At 37.2% G+C, this 21,810-nt stretch overlaps 1 protein-coding gene across 3 annotated transcripts in view; it reads left to right on the forward strand.

Moving 5' to 3' along the window:
• EFL1 (elongation factor like GTPase 1) overlaps window positions 1-21,478 on the forward strand; it is a 62,168-nt gene extending 40,690 nt beyond the window's left edge. For all 3 annotated transcript variants that reach the window (XM_030955028.1, XM_030955030.1, XM_030955029.1), the window contains exons 16-20: window positions 1,889-2,020; window positions 4,065-4,212; window positions 7,885-8,897; window positions 10,610-10,794; window positions 20,920-21,478. In XM_030955028.1, coding sequence (XP_030810888.1) covers window positions 1,889-2,020; window positions 4,065-4,212; window positions 7,885-8,897; window positions 10,610-10,794; window positions 20,920-21,108 — 1,667 coding nt within the window. In that variant the 3' untranslated portion in view covers window positions 21,109-21,478. The remainder of the gene's footprint in view (window positions 1-1,888; window positions 2,021-4,064; window positions 4,213-7,884; window positions 8,898-10,609; window positions 10,795-20,919) is intronic.
• The last annotated feature ends 332 nt before the right edge of the window (window positions 21,479-21,810 follow it).

Here is a 21,810-nt window from a genome sequence, read left to right on the forward strand (position 1 = left end):
TTTAGTGTATTACTGATGCCAGACACCTATATTTCATGTATTTTTGCCTTCAAATGTGAAACAGAAGAGCAAAAAGCTTCGATTTTTCTTTATAACAGTAAAAGTACAGGAACGTGTTAAGAAAAGAGTGAGTCTGTCTGAAGTAAGATTTGGTAACTTTATTTCTCTGGTTTACATTACAGTGTGCAAAGAAGCTGTTCACCTCCCATTCTAAATCATTTTCATTTTACCAGCTGGAGAAGATCAGAATAAAATGGACCCATCCCTTTTCTCAGTCCCTGGTGGTGATGATGATCCAGCATTTGTTTTTCATTCAAACCACATGTTGAATAAGTGAAAAAGAGGAAATACATGCTGGTCATAGGTCAGGTGCAACACAGAGTTTATACAGATTTATTTTCTTTGTAGCATCTGCAATCCTGCATTTAAAGCCATTGAATGTTGTTCTGCTTCCAGTTATTTTGAGGCAGGTTTTCTTATATAATGACATTTTGGGTTTTGGATTACCCTGCTGGCCAGGCATCCAGCCTGCAGAGCTGGAGGAACAGCCTGATTCTGCAGCTGAATCTGCAACAGCACTCAAACTCCAGACCTCAAACTCTTGCATGATCTCATAGGGTGGAAGCTGACACTCTTTGTTTCTGGCATCAAATGAAGAAAGCTAAGCCAAAAAAATATTTAAAAAATGGAAAAGTATTAGGGTGATAATGGAGAGTTGGGGTGAAGATCTCCTTGGGCATGTAGGAGAGAATAAGGAGGAAGGAGCACAAATATCCTGCAGTCTACAATGTGAATTTAATTTTTAAGAGGATATAGATTATGAGCTGAAGGTTTCAGTTTTCTCATAGCATTACAAGTTACATGCTCATTTAATTTATACTCTATTAGAACTGCAAAGCTCATTGCTTATGATTGAAGGAACATCAGGAAAAGTGATTGTATAAATTGATATCAGCTTTATTTGTTGTCTTTATTATTCACACACTTCTAGTCGTGTTTTAATAGCTTTGACTGAATTATGAATGATGTGCAGTTGGTTAGGAATTTGAAGGCAATAATTTCACATTCTCTTAAATGTGCCAGCCAGCCAAAACTCAGTATGCATTTACAGCAGCTATTTTGCAGATTTATAGCTAATATTTTTTTTCTGTATTTTCTCTTATCACTATAATTTAATCTGACTTTTCTTCAACTTGTCAGTATTATAATGTATAATAGAATGAGAATTAATAGCTTACAATGGGATGAATTCATTTTTACAAGAATCAAGTTGGACAAAAAGTGAATCCCAAATGGAGGGGGTGGGAAGGAAAAAAAAAGCATTCTTCACAATAATAATAATAATAATGAAGCACTGGAACAGGTTGCCAGCAGAGGCTGTGCAGTCTCTACTGTGAAAAGTGTTTAAACCTTGAGAAGAAGGTCCTGAGCAACTTGATGTAATTGTGAAGTTTGCCCTGCTTTGGCCTGAATGTTGGACTGGATGACCATTGCAGGCCTCGTGCAATCTGAATTTTTCTAAATTTAAACCACAAGAATTAAATCTGAGCTGTACAAAGGCTTGGACATATTAGAAGGGAAAAAATTCCTCATGTCCTTTCTGTTCTTCAGAGCTATAAACATGCCTTTTAAAATACTGAGGGAATGCAATGGGAACTGTGAGACTAAATATCAAATGTCACACCAGAGACTTAAGGTCCCAGTTTATGGACAAGTATCTTAACAGATACTTGATATGAACAGTGAGGAATTCTTGAATCCTCCTTTTATAATTAGAATGATTTCACCTTTTATTAACTTCATGGTCATGTTTTTAGTCTCATTTAATATGACAGTTGGTGATCTTTTTTTGTTGTTTTGCCTTTTTTTTCCCCCCAATTTCTATTAGGAATAGGAGGCCTGCAAGATTTTGTGCTGAAGTCTGCAACACTGTCAACGTCACCTGCTTGTCCACCATTTACACCTCTCAACTTCGAAGCTACCCCGATTGTGCGAGTAGCAGTTGAACCCAAACATCCAAGTAAGCTTCAAGAGGGATGGGGATGGTAACACCAGCTCAGTGTGGCTGCAGTGCAGCTTCCAGCCCTCAGTGATTTGGATAGTTTATGAGCTATGATAGTTTATGTTCAGTTGCAAAATACTCTGACACTGAGATTACATGTTTTTTAGAGAGCCATTGGACAGCTTGGCAGCTCTTTGTTTCATGTGTTTGGGTAACAGATAATCATATATTGTACATTGTACGTTTGTTAAAGTAGTTTTGAAAGTATTGGAAATTACTGGTTCTGCAGATTGTAGTATTAAGTTCAAAATATTAAAGGAATGTAATTCTAGAACTACTGACCAGTTTGGGGGTAATTTTTGTTCCTTTAGAAATAAAGCTGGATCATTATTGCACCATTGCTTAGTTTCTCCTCCTCAGTAGATTCTGAGTTTATGATCTGAACTAAATTTTTAGGAAGACTGAAAGTGGTTAAATGTGCAGAAGTCTCCTGAAAATTCACTGTTGCTTGCAGGAACAGGAAGACAAGCAAAATGTGGCCATTGCAGTTGCCCAGAGAGCTGTGTGTATTCTTGCAGTGGCCCTCACACATTGTCACATGTGTGCATTGCACTGCCACATCAGACCTGCTTCAAAACTACATCTGCTTATGTTGAAAAATGAGTCATATAAATTATTTCTCAATGTACATTTTACAAAATTACTGCATGTCTTCACACTCATGTCAAAATCTTCCTTTATGATTGCCATAAGCTCCAAAAGAAAAAAGTACTCATCACTCTGTGAGCTTAAATGCAGAGACAAAATTGAAAGCCTGTGTTCATCTCTGTTGGCCATGTGAAATAACACTGCAGTTTTTCCACTTTTCATTTATTTTGTTGTTTGTTTTTCAAGGATATTTTTCTATTATACCCTTACAAGCTCAGCAGTAAATAAACAATATCATCTTTCTTTTAATAATCTCCGAATGAATGACAACTTTAATGTTCCTTCTGAATATGAATACACATTCCTGGAAACCCCTGGGGTATTCTCTACTGCCTGTGTAAAATAAAAAAAAGAATTCCTAATTAATTTCTTTAAATTGTGTTCATTATGAAAGGCTGCTGACATGGGGTGTTTATGCATAGCTTTGATGTAATCTAGCCAAATTTGACTCAGCTGTGCTTGTTCATTCTCCATTAACTTTAAGACAGCTCATTTTAAACACCTTCATTTTAGGGACAGCTGTGATTTGTTTCACTGAAAAGCTCTCACATTCCTGATTTTTCCTCTTTTCAGGTTTTAATTACTTTAAAGCTTTCTAGTGGCTTACAGCTACTTCAGAATCCTTCCTGTGCTTTATTTGCAGTTATGCCTTCTAAGTAATCCGTATGGAATACTTTTATTTTAGTAAAGTTAATATTATTATTTATTTATTTATTTATTTGGAGCATTTTAAGCATTAGCAATTTAGAAGTTGCTACACTTAGTTATAAAAGATTGCAAGGAAATGAAGTTATTTACTGAAAGATGACTTTAAAAAGTTGTCATAGATAAGAAAGGTTATAATTTGATAATTTGTGAAAATGAGGAGTGAAGTCTTGAATTTTTTAATCACTTCATTTCAGTAAAATTCAGGGGTTTTATTGAGTGTGAGCTGTGCATGAGCTGTATCTGAAGTTAACTGTGTATAGGAAGCAACATAGCACAGTCATAGTCAATAGGTGACCTGTTCTACTGAACCTGCTGTAAAGCTGTGTAAACAAAAAATGTGCAATCCATTGAAGTGTGGTGTTATATGGTTATATTTGTGTGATGTGAATTTTGTCATCAGTACATAAATTGTTGATGACAAATGCTGAGTGCAGCTTATGTTTTCAGTTGGTGCTCTCAAACCTCGCTACTCTGTGTGACTCATAAGCAGAAAATTGCCCACTGAAAGTTTTTGTGTATTTCTAAAATACCCATTTGTGTTCAGGCTTCCATAAAAATGAGTGTTACTATTTCTCAGTTTAAGTCTATCCTATTTTGAGTATTTCTTTCCCAGTATTCCTTTGTTAATAATACCCTGTTTTGCCAGGTGATATGCCTCAGCTGGTCAGAGGGATGAAACTTTTAAACCAAGCTGATCCATGTGTGCAAGTTTTAATCCAGGAGACAGGAGAACATGTGCTGGTGACAGCAGGAGAAGTTCATCTTCAGCGCTGCTTGGATGACCTGAAAGAAAGGTTAGAGGGGCAAGGAGGAAGAAATATTTTTAGTTCAGTAGGTGTCTGTTGTATTTCTCTGTCAGATGGGTATCTTTGATTTATATTCTGGTAAAATAGAGCTTTATCCACAAACAGTTTTTACCATTGAGTCATAAATGTACCTTTTTGTAGCTATAAAATTTATCTGTAGTTTGGCAGAAACCACTAGTTCATTACTTCTATACATCTAACACAGACTTGGGGCACTTTCTAGAAATTATAAATTGCAGTACTTTCAAGAGTCTAATTAAGAATGTAATGTGGCATTTGTACAAAATAAAAACTGAGGGGACTCATGTCTCATAAATGAACTCAAAAAAATCATAAGGCACCAAGACCAAAATTGTATGTGCACACTCTATCCTGTGCCTTTTCTCGCTGATTTTTTTTCAAAGGTTAATCTGTTCTCATTCATGAGTAGTATTTTTTTTGCAAGCACACATGCATATATTTAGTATCCTCTAATGTTTCTTCAAATGGCAGAAGAACAGATGTCTGAAACAATCCCTTCCTGTAACTTCATTTACTGAAACATTTCTGATGCTCCTGCCACATACATTTACTGGCATTTTCTTCCTAAACCAAAGAGCAAACCTGATGAGTGGTTGAATGTTTGTCTTACTGTACCCATACTCATTTTAGTTAATATAAGAGAGCTGTAGTTTCTTATGAAAATGAGACTGGATCACTTGTAAAACTGGATGTATGTTTTAATGGTTATTCTCATTACGCTTTAGTGCAACATATTTTTAATGCTTCTAAAAATTTATTATTATTTATTGATATATTTTGCTCAAATGTAATGTGTTTGAGCAAAACTGGTTGTGCCTGCCTTTAGCTGCAGTTTGCATAGCAGGATTTTATTATTGGCAATGGTCGAAATCTGAAAAAAAGAAAATTAAAATAGTACTCCATGACAGGGTAATAGGATTATAGTGAGCAGCCAGTAGGACTGACTTACATACATTTATGTACATTTTTATCCCTAAACTTGTGTTTAATGTACATGATTTTGGAGGCTTTTATGAGTTGTCATCTAATTTGTCTTTTGTTAAGAGAATGATATTCTGTAAGAAGTGACCATTTTGCACCCCTGTGCCTGTGGCATTGTGAGCAGAAACAAGAAACATCTAAAGGCACAGATGAGCTGGGTTCCCACCATTGTCCTGCTTGACTGTGGTGCATGATTTCTCAGTTGGGTACCAGCTCCCAAAAGGAGTTGGGAGCAGGTGTGTTCACTACAATGCTCATGCTCCTTCTAAATTTCTCAGGATTTGGCATATTTTAGTTGCCATTCCTCACACACCAGCTCATGGTGATGCCTTGAGAGGCTACCTAGAACAGAGGCTAGACAGAGTAAAGAAATAAAGTAGGTATTTATTAAAAAGGCCTTCAGAGGACACACCTTGGGCAGTACAAGAGCCTGGCTACACCCAAGATGGACTCTGGGTGAGTTTTCTCTAATGAGTTTTCACACTTTTGTAAGTTTTGGTCCATTTCCATATTGGGGTTAATTATCCAATTGCAGCTTCAGGTTATGAAGTCCCATCCTCCCAGATTGCTCTCCTCAGTTCACTGTTATTTACACTTTTTGGGCCTGAAGCTGCATTGGCATCCTTGGTTCTGGGGCTGGAAAAGGATTTTGTCTAACTAAACTGTGAAGAGAACTTGCTAACACTTTACATGGAATTCAGAGTGATATACTCATGCAGTACAGAATCTGGAAAATATGAAAGCTAAAACTTAAGGCATCAGTGGCACAAGAATTGTCCCTTCCTTCTCTCCGTATTTTGTAGAAGAAAAACTCCAGAATGGGATGTTTGTCTTGCTGCATTCCTCATGGATTCTGTGTTAATTCTGACAGTGGTAAACTGGCACTACTTAACTATTAAAGTGTGAAGAAAAGAAGTTGTGCTCTGAAATGTTAATTTTAGTTAGCTCCCTTTGTTTCTGTATAAATGTTTAACTTCTTCTAAGTGCGTATAATTTGGAAAAGCAAGTGGTGAACTAGAGATCAAGACAGCATATAATAACCTTAAAATGTGACCCACAAGTTTTTCCTCCAAAATATTGGCAAAGGTTATTCAAAATGCTTGAGTCACATTTGAAGTAAGAGGGCAGGATACTGATGTTGGCATCTACCACAATTGCATCAACTGGGTTTTGCAGATTTGATGCTTTTGGACTCGTTACAGCCGTTGGAGAGGTTCTGCTGAATTCAAACTACATTGCATTGTCAAGATTTTATTCAGACTTTTTCGAAGGTGCATATTTAATTTTAGCTTTCCCACTGTATATTTAGAAAATTATGTTGAAGTGACACTTATTGTCAGAGATGTGGAGAGACATGGAAACAACTAAAAGATCAGTCATCTGTGTTCATCTAAATGATTAAATATGGATGTTCTGCTTGATTTCACCAATTTTATATTTTTGTTCCCAATCAGTTCTTTTTGAATGGAGTAAGAAATTAGACCTTGTAACTTTCAACATTTTATTTTCTGCATTGTACAATAGAAATTTTTAGAGATTTCTTTCCCAGGAGCATTGCAAATACTAAGCATGAGGGGATTAAGTTGCCCATTTCAAAATGAGAAACAAAGAGAATTAAGGTAATGGTGACATATGGGTGGGTTTGTGTTTGGTTTTTTGGTATAATGCAAATTCTGGAAAGAACTGCAAAAGGGATAAATCTTCTGGTTCTGACTCTCGTGGAAATAATCTTACAATTGTATTTGCTTTTCTTCTGCAACTTTTTTTATCACTGCAAAAATTTACTGGGACATAGGAAATTTTGATTAGTCCTTCTGTTGTCATTTAATGAACCTGCTCAGAGCTCGTGGATGGTTAAAGAGGATACAAAGCTCTGATCTTTGAGTCTGTCAGATAATAAATAATTCCTCCTTTTTCCTTGCTGTAATTCACAACATTTGACATACCTAAAATCACCTGACTTAAAAGCATCACTTTATAACATTAAGCTTTTATAATAGTGATTATCAGACAAAGCTCTGTTAAGCTTTCCCTCTGCTTCACCTTCTCTGGGCATCTCCCTTGTGAGCAGTTGTGCTGGCTCACACCAAGTGTCCATCTCTGTCTGAGCAATGTGGCCAACAGCAGGGATAGGAGGAGTAAATGGAGCAACTGTGATGCTTTCCCAGGCCTCTGTCATTTTCAGTCCAGAGCCCTTTGTGGTTTGGTTGTCAGTTAATCCTGGTCAGCCTTTCCCATACCCCATGTGGTTTTGTAGGTCCCTGTTGCACCCTTGGAACATCTGAAGGCTTCTTGTCCTTGAGCTCCTTTGATCATCTTTATTCTCAGTTTTTTTCTAGTTCTGTTTTGTTTGAGGGCAGAGAACAGCGCATACTTTCCAAGATGTGGGTGAACCAGTGATTTATGCAGAGGCATAGCAATGCTTTTGCTTTTATTTTCTTGAGTTCCTTTCCAAATATTTCTGAAGACATAAAAGGCAGTGCTTCTTTTTTGAAGTACATAAAATTTGAGTTTGAAATGCATTACCTAGTAATCTATGTTGCAATCAGATTTCTTCATGAACATCTGTTCTGTGTTAAGGCCGTTGCCCTACCTCCCACCCCCAAGTTTAAAACTATTTTCAAGACTTTAAACTAATTCTTAAATTTTGTTTTGCAGGTTTGCAAAGGTGCAGATCAGTGTGTCTGCTCCTATTATACCCTTCCGAGAGACCATAACAAGACCTCCCAAAGTCGACATGGTGAACGAAGAAATAGGAAAACAGCAGAAAGTTGCTGTTATACACCAAACAAAAGAGGACCAAAATAAAATTCCTGAAGGAATTCAGGTTGATTCAGATGGGCTTGTTACAATTAATACTCCAAATAAACAAGCTACTCTCAGTGTGAGAGCAATGCCACTCCCTGAGGAGGTAACTCGACTTCTTGAAGAAAACAGTGACTTAATTCGAACTATGGAACAACTCAACACATCTCTGAATGAAGAGAAGAAAACACATGAGATAAATCAGAAGACTCTTGATAGAATCAAAGAATTCAAACAAAAGTTGGAGAAAAATCTTCAGGGAAGAAAGTGGAGAAATGCTGTTGATCAGATCTGGTCATTTGGACCACGGAAGTGTGGGCCTAATATTTTGTTACATAATTTTGGGGGCTATAAAAGATCTGTGTGGCAGTGCCTTGGGAACTGTGTGAAAGAAGTAGGTAAATACAGAGACTTTGACAACAGCATAGTGAGTGGATTTCAGCTGGCTACACTTTCAGGTCCCATGTGTGAAGAGCCTCTCATGGGTGTTTGTTTTTCAGTGGAAAAATGGGAGATAAGTAAAGCTGGAGATGCTCTGTCAAATAGTAGGCAGCATTCAGGGGAACTTGATGCCACAGAACATCAGCAAAATGAAGATAATGAAGATAATACTCTAGCAAGCAGTTGCACTGCTGAAGGTCCCAGTGCAAATGAACACCAGGGCAGGAACCAAAGTGGCACAGACTCACCTGAGAAAATGAATAGGCACAAAGGAGAATTACCACTTGCAGATTGTTATGGGCCTTTCTCTGGACAGCTGATTGCCACCATGAAGGAAGCCTGTCGTTACGCTCTGCAGGCAAAGCCGCAGAGACTCATGGCAGCAATGTACACCTGTGAAATCATGGCTACTGCAGAAGTTTTAGGTAAGACTGGGAAAATAAACCTTTGCCAAGAATTTGCCTTCTGATTTCTAAGGTGAGACTGAATCAGAAGGTATAACTCCATTAAAGGTTTTGTCAGGATTCTTTTATAGTTCTCCAGTATATTCTCCAATGGCTTTCTAATGCCTGTAATATTTACACTATTCTGAATGAGAATTCAGCATTCTTCGTGCTTATCTGAACCATAGATATAAAGAACAATGCTACACCTTTGTGAAATGCAAGATACAAAATGTTGCCTTTCTGTGGAGTTCTTGTAAGACCAGCTTCAGTAACCATGAATATCAACACTGTGCCTCATAATTAAGCCTAAGTCCCATGAAGAGAAGGGAAACCTCTCCTGTTTATTAAGGGAGTGCAAGATCTTAGCAAATGCCATATCAAGATTTTTAATACAATAATACAAAAATAAATTCAGGGAAAGGAGTATTAAATTATTGTTGCAGTCCAGTTGGTAAATTTGTATTTTTAAGTAGCATCTGTATCCTTCTGGTATGCAAGTTTTTCAACCCAAATGGTGTCACTGATATTACCTTACCACTTACACCTACTTGAACTTGTTTTTATGACCTACTTATGACACCACTTAACTGTATCTGTTCTTGGAGTGTTCCATGGGAGTTGCTTGCATGCTGAATCTGATCCAAAGGTTTTCTTTAAAATGAACTTCCAGTGCATTTAAGCTGTCAGCAGTTTTACTTTGTACTAATCATGGCACAAATTGCAGCATATCCCACATACAATAATTAAATATTTGGTTACTTGTGAAAACATCTCAGCTGTTGTGCACACAGTCATACTGATAGCAGTCCAAAAACTAAAAATTACAGTTGTTGTAATGAAAATAAATGTCTTTTAGTGAACAACTGTTTTGTGCAGATGCATGATCCTGCTCTTTGCTGCAGGTACCCTGTAGCCGGCCTGGTAAAGGGTGTGCTGCCATGGGCTTATGGGCACATAGGCTTTAACATCCCCTACTATGGCAGGGAACTTTGGCATTTCAAACTCTTTTCTAATGTGTAAGATTACTAATAGCTGTCAAAACTGGACTGTGTATTGTTCCATGTTGCTGTTCCAGAAGCACTTTGGCACATTACTTCTGAGTCTCTATATCAAGCTATAAGCAAGGTACCAATTTTTAGACCTCAGAAACATATAGCAATAAATTGCTATTTTCCAAGCTACTCAGTACCCAAAAGGCAGGATTGTTTACACTGAAGTAATAAACATGCATTGGCTCATCTATTGTGCCATAAACCCAAATGGAAACATGGCTTTTTAATGTATATATATATATATATATATATATATATATTTAATGAGTGCAATTTAGGATTCAGACATGCAAACGAATTAGTACAGTCTAATGAATGTAAATTGTGTTGTAATAGCCATGGACATGCATTTAGTTCATTACAAATTCATGGGTTTAATATTTATTGTGGAAACTTCAGCTAATAAATTGCATCCTCGTTCTTGCTCAGATGGCTCTGCACATTGTGTGGCAGAATATGTTGTTTGAATTTAGTGTGTCCATTTAATTAATTGACTTACAAAAAAGAGTTTTAGCCAAAAAAAAGTTATGGATTTTACTTAAAGCTGGACCTTCCTGAGCAAACATTGCTGTATTTCTGTTCATGGTGTATTCAGGATGTGAATGTATTGTTGAGCTGATGAGAGTTGTGTCTCTGCAGGTCGTGTGTATGCTGTGCTGTCCAAAAGGGAAGGCAGAGTACTGCAGGAGGAGATGAAGGAGGGCACGGATGTGTTTATTATTAAGGCAGTCCTGCCAGTAGCAGAAAGCTTTGGCTTTGCTGATGAAATCAGGAAGAGAACTAGTGGCCTGGCCAGTCCACAGCTGGTGTTCAGCCACTGGGAGGTAAAAATATTTATTCATTCCATCTGTTTTGGTGATCTATTTCCTGTAGATGTGGCAGACTGGAATAATAAGCAGAAGAGGTTAAGTTTTGGTCAAGACATTTGATTAATTCCTTTTTGAAATGAGGAAAAAAGCCTTATATTATTTCTTTTTGTAGATATGCTGTTCAGAAATGTATTTATATTTTGTTTAGATGGTATTTTTATTTCAATAGCAAGTAAGTCTTTCATAAATGAAACTGTTTCTTTATAAATGTGTTTTCCTGTATTTTTGTGCCCTTTTTCATGAGTTCTCTGGTAAACTTGTTTGGGGAATGGGAAAAAAACCTAAACCACAAAACAGCCCTAACCTACCACTAACAGAAAATAAATGTATCAGCAAATCTAATGCACATGAAAGTTAACCTCTTAAGGTCTACCAGGCATCTTCCATATTCCAAGCCAACATAAATTTTCATGCTTAAAAGGCAAATCAAATAGATTACATTCTTTCAAAATTAAATGTATTGATAGTAAATAGTGGTGACCTCAAAATCATTCCTTTTGGTCATCCTTGTCACTTAAAGAAATGAAGAGTTGAATGTGAAGGTGTAAATCAAGTGGGAAAACTGGTGAGGAGTGTCATCAGCTGAAAGTGCAGTATAGTTTGTTCCTATGATGTGGAGAGTAGATATTCAGGGGGAAAAATAAAAGGCTGTAAATCAGAGCTCTTGTTCAAGACAAACACACCTGCATTGTCAGGCTCCTCAGAAGACTCCACTGAAGAAGCTAAAAATGGCTTCAAGGGCAAAAGTCAGTGGGTATAAACTTTTCACCTTAAATTTTTAAAATAACTTCAAAGTCCAGGTTTTTCTGGGTTTGGTTGGGGGTGTTTATTTGTTGGTTTTGGTCAAGCTTTCCTTTATTTGGTGTTAGAAAACAATAGAATCTTTTGTAAATGGATGAAAAAAATCTTTTTTTGTTTGTTTGATCCTTGGTTTATTTTGTCACCTGGAAATGTCAAATCTCTGAGTACAACCAGCTGTAGATTTTGAGGTCAGTGACACTCCCTGCAGTTAGCAGCTATGGGCTGCTTACCAACGTTTCTCTGAAGTATGTGGTGCTTTTTCACACGGTGTGGATTCTTCATCCACAGCTAGGTTGTCCCCCTATCTGTAAAATACTGCACTAACTGTATTTCTTTGTTAGTAGCTGTGGTAACTGTGTCAGAAATTTTATGTGGATGATAATGGAAAACTGCAAACTGGCCACATGCTAGCAAAAGAGTTGGGAAGAGTATTTGAAACAGTCCACTTGGAAAGGCACATTATGTCTTGCTTGGCAGTGGTGCCTTACTGGTGTTAGTAAATGCAGGCACCAAGGACTTGGCTCTCCTCCTTTATATTGATTTATTTAATCTTCTTGTAACTAAGTACACCTTCACATAGTACCACAAAAGGAAAAACAGCTGCACAGAATGCAGAAAGGAAAAAAAAAGGACCCTTCCCACATGGTGCACACACACAACAAAATAGATAATCTGCATCTTTTAAGTATAGAGGCTTTGGTTACAGCCAGTTACAGATCAGGTACCTCAAACCAGTGAGTGTTGGCTGTACTGTGTACAGTAATCTTGTCAGTTCTGGATGGTCTCCTCTGAAGTGCAGCTGGTGAAGTTTTGTGGCTTTAGTGGTCTTTTGTGTGAACCTCTGACATCAGTGCCCTGGAGGAATATCAGACAGTAGGATATCAATTCCAGCTAACCATTGTTCTGTGCCAGCTTCTTTAGGATTTGTAGCTCCTGTGCTCCAGCACTGAGTAAAAACATGAACCCTGTGGCTCTCAGGCCTCCCCTTCTATCCCCAAGCCTTGGTGGGTGCATTCGCTCTCAGATGTTATGAATTTCACATCAGAAAATATTCACAAATGATTATAGATATCCATAGGACAGAGGGATTTGAACAACTGGCAACATATTCTAAAACTGACCTCTGAGAGAGATTATAATTGCAGCTAGTATGGTAAATGCATAGGTAGTAGGAAAATTACTGTGTAAGCAGTCACCTTTCCACCTGGGGAATCTGTCAGTGGGGGAGGGTTGGGTTTTTTGTCTCCATGAAAGCCATGCTCACATATTTTTGTGATAAAATAAGCCTTTTACTAGGCTACTGGTAATGTTATCTCTGTGCAGTGATGGCAGAAGGAGTGCATGTTGCTCTCACACCATCAAGACAATTTCTAAATAAATACAATTTTCAGAATCTCTAGTGTTAGCATGACAGAGAAACCATGAGAAATTACTTGTATCTCGGCTCCTGCTTCTTCCTCTCTTTGAATTCTGCACAAAGTTGCATCAGGTGTTGGGCACAACTTTGACATTATCACTTCATTGATGAATTATGGTATGTGTATCTACATGATAAACTCCAGCATTTTATTTGAATCCCTACTATTTAATGCATCATTGTGTAAGATAATATGATGTGAACTTTGTGTAATCTTAAGCTGGTTTTTCCTTAGTGTTAAAACTGTGTTACTGAGAGTGTGGCTGCTGCTTTAATTGCACACTCTCCAAACCCTTCCATGGCATTCTGAATGAACTCTGTGCTGCTGCTGCTTTCTCAGTGTGCTCAGCTCATTAGCTGAGTACCTGGGACATGTATTTGTCTACACAAATTCCTTCTAATGTGTTGTTAACCCCATTTTACACAAAAGGGAATAGACAGTTTGGGGGATTTTTAAACTTCCAAACACTTTGTCCCATGGAAATCGCATGCATAGAGTATGTTTAAAGAATTGAGGTTTGAGTTCACTCTTTTTTTGTATTTCCTTCCCATGATTTGTGGACTCTGGATACACAAAAGTCAGTGATAGACCCTACATTTAAATGAAGCCATTTTGGTCTCTGTGGAAATGATATTGCCTTTTTTTTTTAATTCAGTTAATGGATGGATTTTGTGTAGTTGGGATTGCTCCAGCCCCAAGGGATGGAGCAATACATATATCGAGGTCTGTCTTGTCAGATACTCCTTTTTTATTAATTTCTTCTGGCATGCTTATACAGTTTATTCCTGCCTGTAAAGGACAGCACTAAGGAACCATTAATGGGAGCTTTCAGTTTAGTCCAAGCTTAAGAAAACTAGTGTTAAAAGTTAGGCAAATGTTAGATGTGTTGGGTTTACTTGGCAGTACTTTCTTTGATTTCAGTATAAACTTTGGTATTTAATTGTTAGTTTAAAATATTTAACTTAGGGATAATTATGAACTAGTTGTATTTTTTTAAACTTTGTATTAATAATAACCATCATTTAATAAGTATGTTTTTGTTTAAGCCTGTTTCTTTTGTTCTCAATTCTTTGCAGTTAAATCTTTTACTCAGTCATGTTATTTTATCTTAATCATAGGGTTTTGAATAAGAAGATATTTGTGATTGCAGAATCCTTAGAATAATGGAACTCTCATCCCATTTGGGAAATCTGTGTTAAAAGCAAAAAGAAATGCATGTGGCTCTATTCAGATGCTGATTGAATTTTCAGCAAGAATGGTCAAAGACATCTACTAGTTGTAAAGTTGTGAAATGTATAGTATTCCTGTTAAATCACATCTTTTCAACTGCATGAAGATTAACTATTAAATATACTTTTCTTCTTGAGGGGGCATGAGTGAACTGTAAACACATTTAATCAGAATTCTTTATCATTGTCCCTTCTAAGTAGAAGAGTGCCTAGAACGTGCCTCAGGGCTCTGGAGAAAGGTAAGAGAAGGGCTTTGTGTAGTAATTGCTAGGAATATGAGACTTCTGAATGTGGAAGTTTTATATTCTGAATTTTAATTCATGCCTTTTGAATTGTAAGTGATTTTACAGCTCAGAAGATGGGGCTTAATATAGAAGTTGCTGGATGAGATTGTTAGGCTTGCATTAAACAGGAAGCAGGCTGAGGTAATGAGAGAGAATCTATTCTAGGTTTGAACTGTAATTTTACATACATTATTGCACCAGTGACAGTTTGGGCACATAAATGAATTCAAGGAGTAACCTGGAACCTTTCAGATATAAAAAGCTCGTTGTTTTGGCAGGAACATCTGAAGCTAATTGAAACAGTAAATAAGAGTTCTAGGGGTGTGGCTTTAATTCTCTTTCTCAATACATGTTTCTTAAGTAATAGGAAAAAATGCAGCAGTAGAGCCACACATCTCCTTTTTTGATTTCCAGTTACCAAATTCCCATTAACAGCTCCTGGCTGAAGTCAAGGGTAAAGTTTAGCTGTCACTGTTTGAGACACAAACAAGGATGATGCTCTTCAGCCAAAATAAACTTGTATGAGTTTATTTTATAGCTTACTGTGTAAGTTGTCATTATAACAATATTTCTTGGAAGAGGAGTTCTTATATCTAACCAGGCATTTTCAGACCTTGGCAGTCCCCATTATATTGTGAATGGAAGCTCTGAATTATGGGATAGTTTTGGATACTTCTTTATTTGCAGGGTATCCACACAGCCATTACACTCATGTAGGGTATTCTCTGTTCTGGAAGCACAGTGCCAGTACCCAAGTGGCCTTGACTTGTGCTCAGTGCAGAACCACTTGTGCAGCATTACCCAGCATATTACATATGGTTTTCTTGAAAAACAATTAGGCAAGTGTTCACACACACCTCTGTATTCTTTGTTTCTCAGGGCTGCTTCAGACATCTCAGACATGCATATCAGCTGTACCTTTCTCAGTTGCATAGTCTGTGTCTGTGTCATTGTCATTACTAGGTGATGGACACCACTTGAACTGTAAATGCTCTTGAAGTACCTTTCTACCATCAAATTTTCAAAGGTAGAAAGGATTCTGATCCACTGGAGCCCATATCATCTTTGAAATTTTGCATAATATTATTTTTACTTTTTTTTTTTTTAACGTTTTTCCTGGCTTGCTGATGGCTGCTGTGCCCAGTCACACTGAATTTAGTGTTTCTGGAGATTTCTTACTGAGCAGTTCACAAAGGCCATAATGTTGTTTGGACTTCCAATCTCCATCAGACAGTGTAAGATTGCTCTTTCTATTCATAGCCCAGCTAAGGCATTTTCCACATTGATGATGATTTCAGACAGTAAGGACCAGCAGGGGAAGTGCTACCAGGAGCATGGCTGTGTTCCCAAATCTGCCTGACCTTTTGGATGAACTAGGCTGATCCCTTCTGTTTGCTTCTGGTGCTTCTCTCAACCTTGTTTTGTATAATTAGGCTGCCTTGGGCAGAAACTGTTTCTTGCCATAATTTTGTGAAATACACTAGACAATGGGACCAGGATCACTATTGGAGCCATCTGGGTGACACTGAAATGCAAACAATAAATCATCCTCAAATTAAGCCTTAAAATTCCAAGTCCTCTTGAATTGCAAGTGGTCTGCTCTAACTCATGTCTTATTGAAAAGCTTGATTAGCTTACATAATCATTTGCAGGATTAGTACACACTCTGTCATTTATCAGTATTGACATAGTATGCTCACAGTATGACATAGTATGCTCACAGTATTTCTATTTCTATTGATTATTATTACAGATATTCAGATTGTGTCTCTCATAGAGATACAAGCATTTATAGCTTGAATAATTAATGTGTTGTTGTTAAGCTAAAAGAGAGTGACATCTGTTTTGCCTGTGCTACTCTGCATGCTCTCACTAAACAAGTCTTAGGAGACTTCATTGTTTGGGTGTATTGGTTTGAATAGTTGTTATATTTAATGAAACATCTTGCTTTAGAATGGTTTCTTCTTCTAAAGAATACTCTTTGCTTACAGTATTTGAAGTAATCTTTTCACTTCTTTTGAAATACCTAATCCCAGCTGACTACATTATAAATAGTTTTATTTATACCTAGAGTGGGTTCTGCAGTGAGTGATGGGACACACTTCATGTATTTGACTGGGAGGTTTTATTTTTCTTTAAAGCATAATGGAATTCTACAGGTGTGCTTATAGTCATACTTTAAACAAATTATATCACTCAAGACTAATGGAAAATAAATCAATGGAGATTAATTTAAAATGTTCCTTAATTTCAGTGCTCCTTTAACATTTCCATCACTTAGGCATTGTGTTTGCAATAACAGATTTAACAACTGTATCAGCTGGCTGAGCACTGGTTCATTTTCCTGTGTTGCATTTTATACAGGTTCATTTAGAGAAAATCCTTCTTTTTTAATAGAATAAATGCTGGTCCAGTGATCCACTGCATGGATCTCAATTTATAGTTCACTTTTAAAAATAAATTTCAGAAGACCTTGCAGATGTGTAGAAATACTTGGTTGTGTTAAGGAGGAAGGACTTTGTTGTGGACACTCGGAGGAGTAATCGTGGGTGTGCTGGGCTGTTTGCAGTTAAGGCTGATGTTGTCCCTGTCAGACAATTCTGATGTTGAGTAATAAGTAAGCACAGGCCACTGGCTAGTTCATGCTGTTAAAAATAAAAATTCCCAAATCCTAGAAAAATTCCTGGAGAAAAGATGTGCTGAGTTTTCCAGTTACCAAGTCTATTGATGGTATTTGTAAATGTACTTTATCATAATGCTAACAATACCATAATGTCATTGGTTTTACAGATTCTTATTCCTAATGTTAGTGCCTCTTGACATCTTCTGTCTGTTAAACTTTGGACATAAGCTTTGGCTGTGATAATTTTCTTTTCCTCCCTGCTCAGTGGTTCCCAGACACTCAATACACTGGCAGAGAGAGAGAGGCAGACCTCTGATAGAAGGTTGACTGAATTGCTTCAGTCCCTTAAAGATTTTTCATCTGTGCAAGGCATATTATTTTGAATGTCCAGTTCTCTTTTGATTGAAGGTTTTGTTGAGGAATGAAGCTTTTTGTAACAGTGTTGTCAACATGCTGTCATGTTTCTGATTTTAAGGGGAGTCTTAGGCTATATGTTTTGGTTTAGTACTGAAAAAGTAGTATATGGAAACATTTAAATAATTTTAGATTAAAAGTGGCATGCAACATAGAATAAATAATGTTTCTGGATGTCTGTTCTGGTTTGAGCCCATGGATTTTTCAGGATCCAAAGGAAATGCCCTCTGTGAAATTACTATACCATATTCCAGAAGGAATGGTCCATTTAGAATCTAATTCATCACTGAGGGCTTCATCCAGACAGAAACTCAATTCCTGTTACAAATTCCAGAACCATCCCTGTGTGGTTCCCATGAATACAAACAATAGCTCAGGACCTAAAAAGCTTCTTAGCTCTGATTCCAGGAAACCCAGACCCACCATTCTGACAATTCCCATTGTAAGGAAATTGATGACAATGCTTTGGGACTGTTCTCCTTTTGCATGCTTGCACTGTATTAACAGAGCAGGGGAATGATGGATTCCACCTGCTGTGAACATTTGCCTTGATGCATTAATGTGATATGAATAAAGAGGAACAGTCTGGTTTGTGCCTTTGCCTTCACTCACAGAATCAGAACTTTCAGAAAAGAAAAACTTCCTACTTTTCTTTGTTGGGGTCACTGTGTCAGTAACACCCCTGTGTGTCATGATAGGGTTACAGACTTCTTAAAGGTGATGGCTTAGGCTCCTCTTTCCCATTGCTTACCATGGCATGGTAACACATCTGCTGATTATTTCATCTTTTATAGTGTATCTGCACCATTTAGGTAGGTGTAGTCCTCTAACAGAAATTTTCTGATGCCACCAGATCTTGCTGTAGAAGCAGTGTGTAGTGGCTGAATTATTTAGGCAGGTTGATGAGCCAAGCTACTCCTGAGGTAGTTCTTTGAAACCTAATTAACCTCTTTACTGCACTGCTCTGCATCATGTAGCAGTACAAGGTTCACTCAGGATTCTGTAACCCTGGGCTGAAATAGCTTTACCCTTGCTGGCTAATAAATACTGAACAGTACATTTAAACCTGCTGTTATGCTGACTTCCCTTGGACCTGTTGAAGCATAAAGAATTCTTGTCAGTGCAAGAAATATCTAGTGCAAATCTTCAGTAGAGCAAGTCTGTCATCAATTATTGAATGGGCCAGTCTGTCAAACCTGGGGATTTTCTTAAACATCCATCACTACAGTATCTAAATATTTACAGGTAGATTAGATCTGTAAGTTCAATTTTGTATACTTTTGGACTCCTCTGTTACATTCATTCTTCAAGAACTGCTGTTTCACTGCTTCTCTCTGGGCATAATTTCTGGGTGTTACATTTCTTGCCAATTAAAAAAAGGCATCAAAAGGCATAGTAACAGTCTTTAACTTAGCAGTTTTTAGCTGTAGAACCTCCCTCAGTAGTACAGTCTGAAGGAAATCTATTGAGCATCAATCACCTTTTCTTCTTCATGTGTTCTTAGACTTGGAAATTTTTGTTTGTTCAGCTCTTTAGGCAGATCAAGGAAGGGGACATCCCTTGTAGCTTTACATCATTAAGGTGTTCAGGATGAGCACAAGTCAGCATGCCATCTTCAGTGCCCTTGCTCTGTATTTCTAGTGCATAAAGTAATGGTGAAACTTTCAAATTCTTGTAGAGGGGGAACCGTTCTTTTTTTATTGATGTAAGCTGTCAAGGAATCACCTCTAAGTTTGTATGCATTGGTTAGAAGGCCCTGTGCAAGACATCAGAGTGGGTATGACTCAAGCAGATTCTTCTGTGGTGAGATAGTCCTTACGTTTATGGTGAAAAATAAACACAGAAAAATTTGGAAAGCTGAGTTTCAGACTGTTTATTTCTGAGCTCTCCTTGCTTTTGGTTTTCAGCCAGACAAGCCTGTGCATAGTCATTTCCCATGTAAATAATTGAGATTGGCTGTCACTTTCAGCACGAGTAATACCCACTTAATTTAGTCTGTGCATGTGCTTAACTGCAGCAAACTAGAACTGTTTCTGTTGGTTTAGCTTTACATCCCATTTTTGCAAGATTGAACCTGCAGTATTGCCTAATACAAATTAGTCATTCTCCTAACTCCCCATAAAGTTTAATTTGTGTGGTTGTGTTGGGAGTTATTTAACGTGAGATATTAAATTAGGACTCCACAATTGTCGATGTTTCTGGGGAAAATCATCCATCTTCAGTCATCATTTTTTAATTCCTCTTCTTGTTTGCTTGTGTAACCTGAGCTTTAGGTTATTTTGCTTAGGTTGAAGTACCATATGGCAATTGAAAGGATTTGTCAGAAAAAAGAGTTTGAAATGGTAGAAAAGGCTCATAGCATTAAGCTAAAATTGGTAATTTAGGAAAATTTGTTCTCTCCTTGTCAGTTATTAGTGCTATTGCTAATATTTCAGAAATTATTGTAGAGTAATGTGCTCAGTTGTTACAACTATTGTGGTTCTTGCAGTAACTAATACTTGTCTGGACTGCTTTTTCTATGAGGGTTTTGTTTAAGAAATGAGTACATTATTACCTTTGGGTTTTTTAGAAAAAATATATTACCTGTAACTGTCTCTTGTGAGGAAATCTACAATCAAGAAAAATCAGTATTTTTGAAATCTGCAGTAGAACCTGTGTAACATTATATGGTCAATTCCATCCCTTCCTAATGTTCATATTTAGGGTTCTCTGTAATACCCTCTATGGTAGTCCCACAAGTATGGGGTATAGAGGATGAACTGGAAATAAAGGCATGTCCAGTTATTGTCTGATCATGTTAGATCTAAAATCTGTTCTAGAGGAGGGCTACAAAGCTGCAAGAACAGCTCTGCTAAATATGTTAGAGCCAGAAACAGTGCTTTTTAAACCATCTGTCCAACTTGGGCTTGGGATTGGAAAACACAGGGCACAGAAATGAGCAGAAATTTTCAGTTCTGATAAATTCTGATACAACTGTTGTGTGATACTATTCTAAATAAGGACCTCTCACTTAAAAGTTGAGAATTTTGTGAACATTATTTAGCACTGTTTGCTGATGGGCAGTTGAAATTGCTTTTAGAAAAACTTGTGCAGATAATTGCAGCTGAATTTGAAAGGTTATTGTGGGTTTCTTAGGGCAAGAGCTGCAGAGTGTGTCTTAACTCTTGTTTTCTGCTTCCATAGCTAATTGCAGCCTTTCCAGACAGCTTGATCTGCTCTACTTTGGTTTCTCTACTTCAGCAGTTGATGACTTGAAATATGCTAATGAATTTTTGTACTACTTTATCTGTTTTGTTTGTTTCCTTTTGTAGATCATTTCCAGTGACCCGTTCTGGGTCCCCACGACTGAGGAGGAATATTTGCACTTTGGGGAGAAGGCAGACTCGGAGAACCAGGCCCGCAAGTACATGAATGCAGTGAGAAAGAGAAAGGGGCTCTATGTGGAAGAAAAAATCGTGGAACACGCTGAGAAGCAAAGAACTCTGAGCAGAAATAAGTAGCTGTGTCTGCCTCCTTTCTCTCCTGACACAGCTAAGTGTGGGTGAAGTGTTTTATATGCAGCAGGTGCAGAATTTCATCTGGACTTTGTTCTTTGATACCATTTTTCTTACATGCTTTGTCTGTGGCTTATGTTTTAATAAACTTAAGCCTTTCCAAATTTTGTACAGAGAAAACAGTTTATTTATTGAAATAAAATAGAAGCTTATTCACTGCAGTTGTCTCAGTTTTTAAAATTTAATGCCCTATTGAACATCCTGTCACAAGGATTAGAAACTCCCAATTCAATTTGTTTCTTTCTGATTTGTCACATGTAGTTGCAGTAAGAGCTGGTTAGCTAGCTTCTTGCAAATAAACCATGCACTGAATTTAGCTCCTTAATGGTTTTGACTGTTTTTTAAATTAATTTCTGTAATGTATTTGTTTCTTACACATACTTTTCATAGTTACCTATATGTAAATAGATTCAAACCTATTTCTAAACTATTTTACTCCATTCCTCACATGAAGAGTTATTTAAAGCAGTAATGTATCTTTATACCTTACATCTTCTAATACCTCTTTAAATCAGAGGGCAAAAATAGCTTATGTGGAAGGCAGCACTGCAAAAAGCTGAGCAAGATTTGTCTTGTTTTCCATCCTTAGAACACACCTTATTAAAAAGTTCAATTTCCACAGACTAGGTGAGGGGAGTGAGTATCTCC

This window comes from Camarhynchus parvulus, chromosome 10 (genome assembly GCF_901933205.1).
Source record: "Camarhynchus parvulus chromosome 10, STF_HiC, whole genome shotgun sequence".
Classification (NCBI taxonomy): Eukaryota; Metazoa; Chordata; class Aves; order Passeriformes; family Thraupidae; genus Camarhynchus; species Camarhynchus parvulus.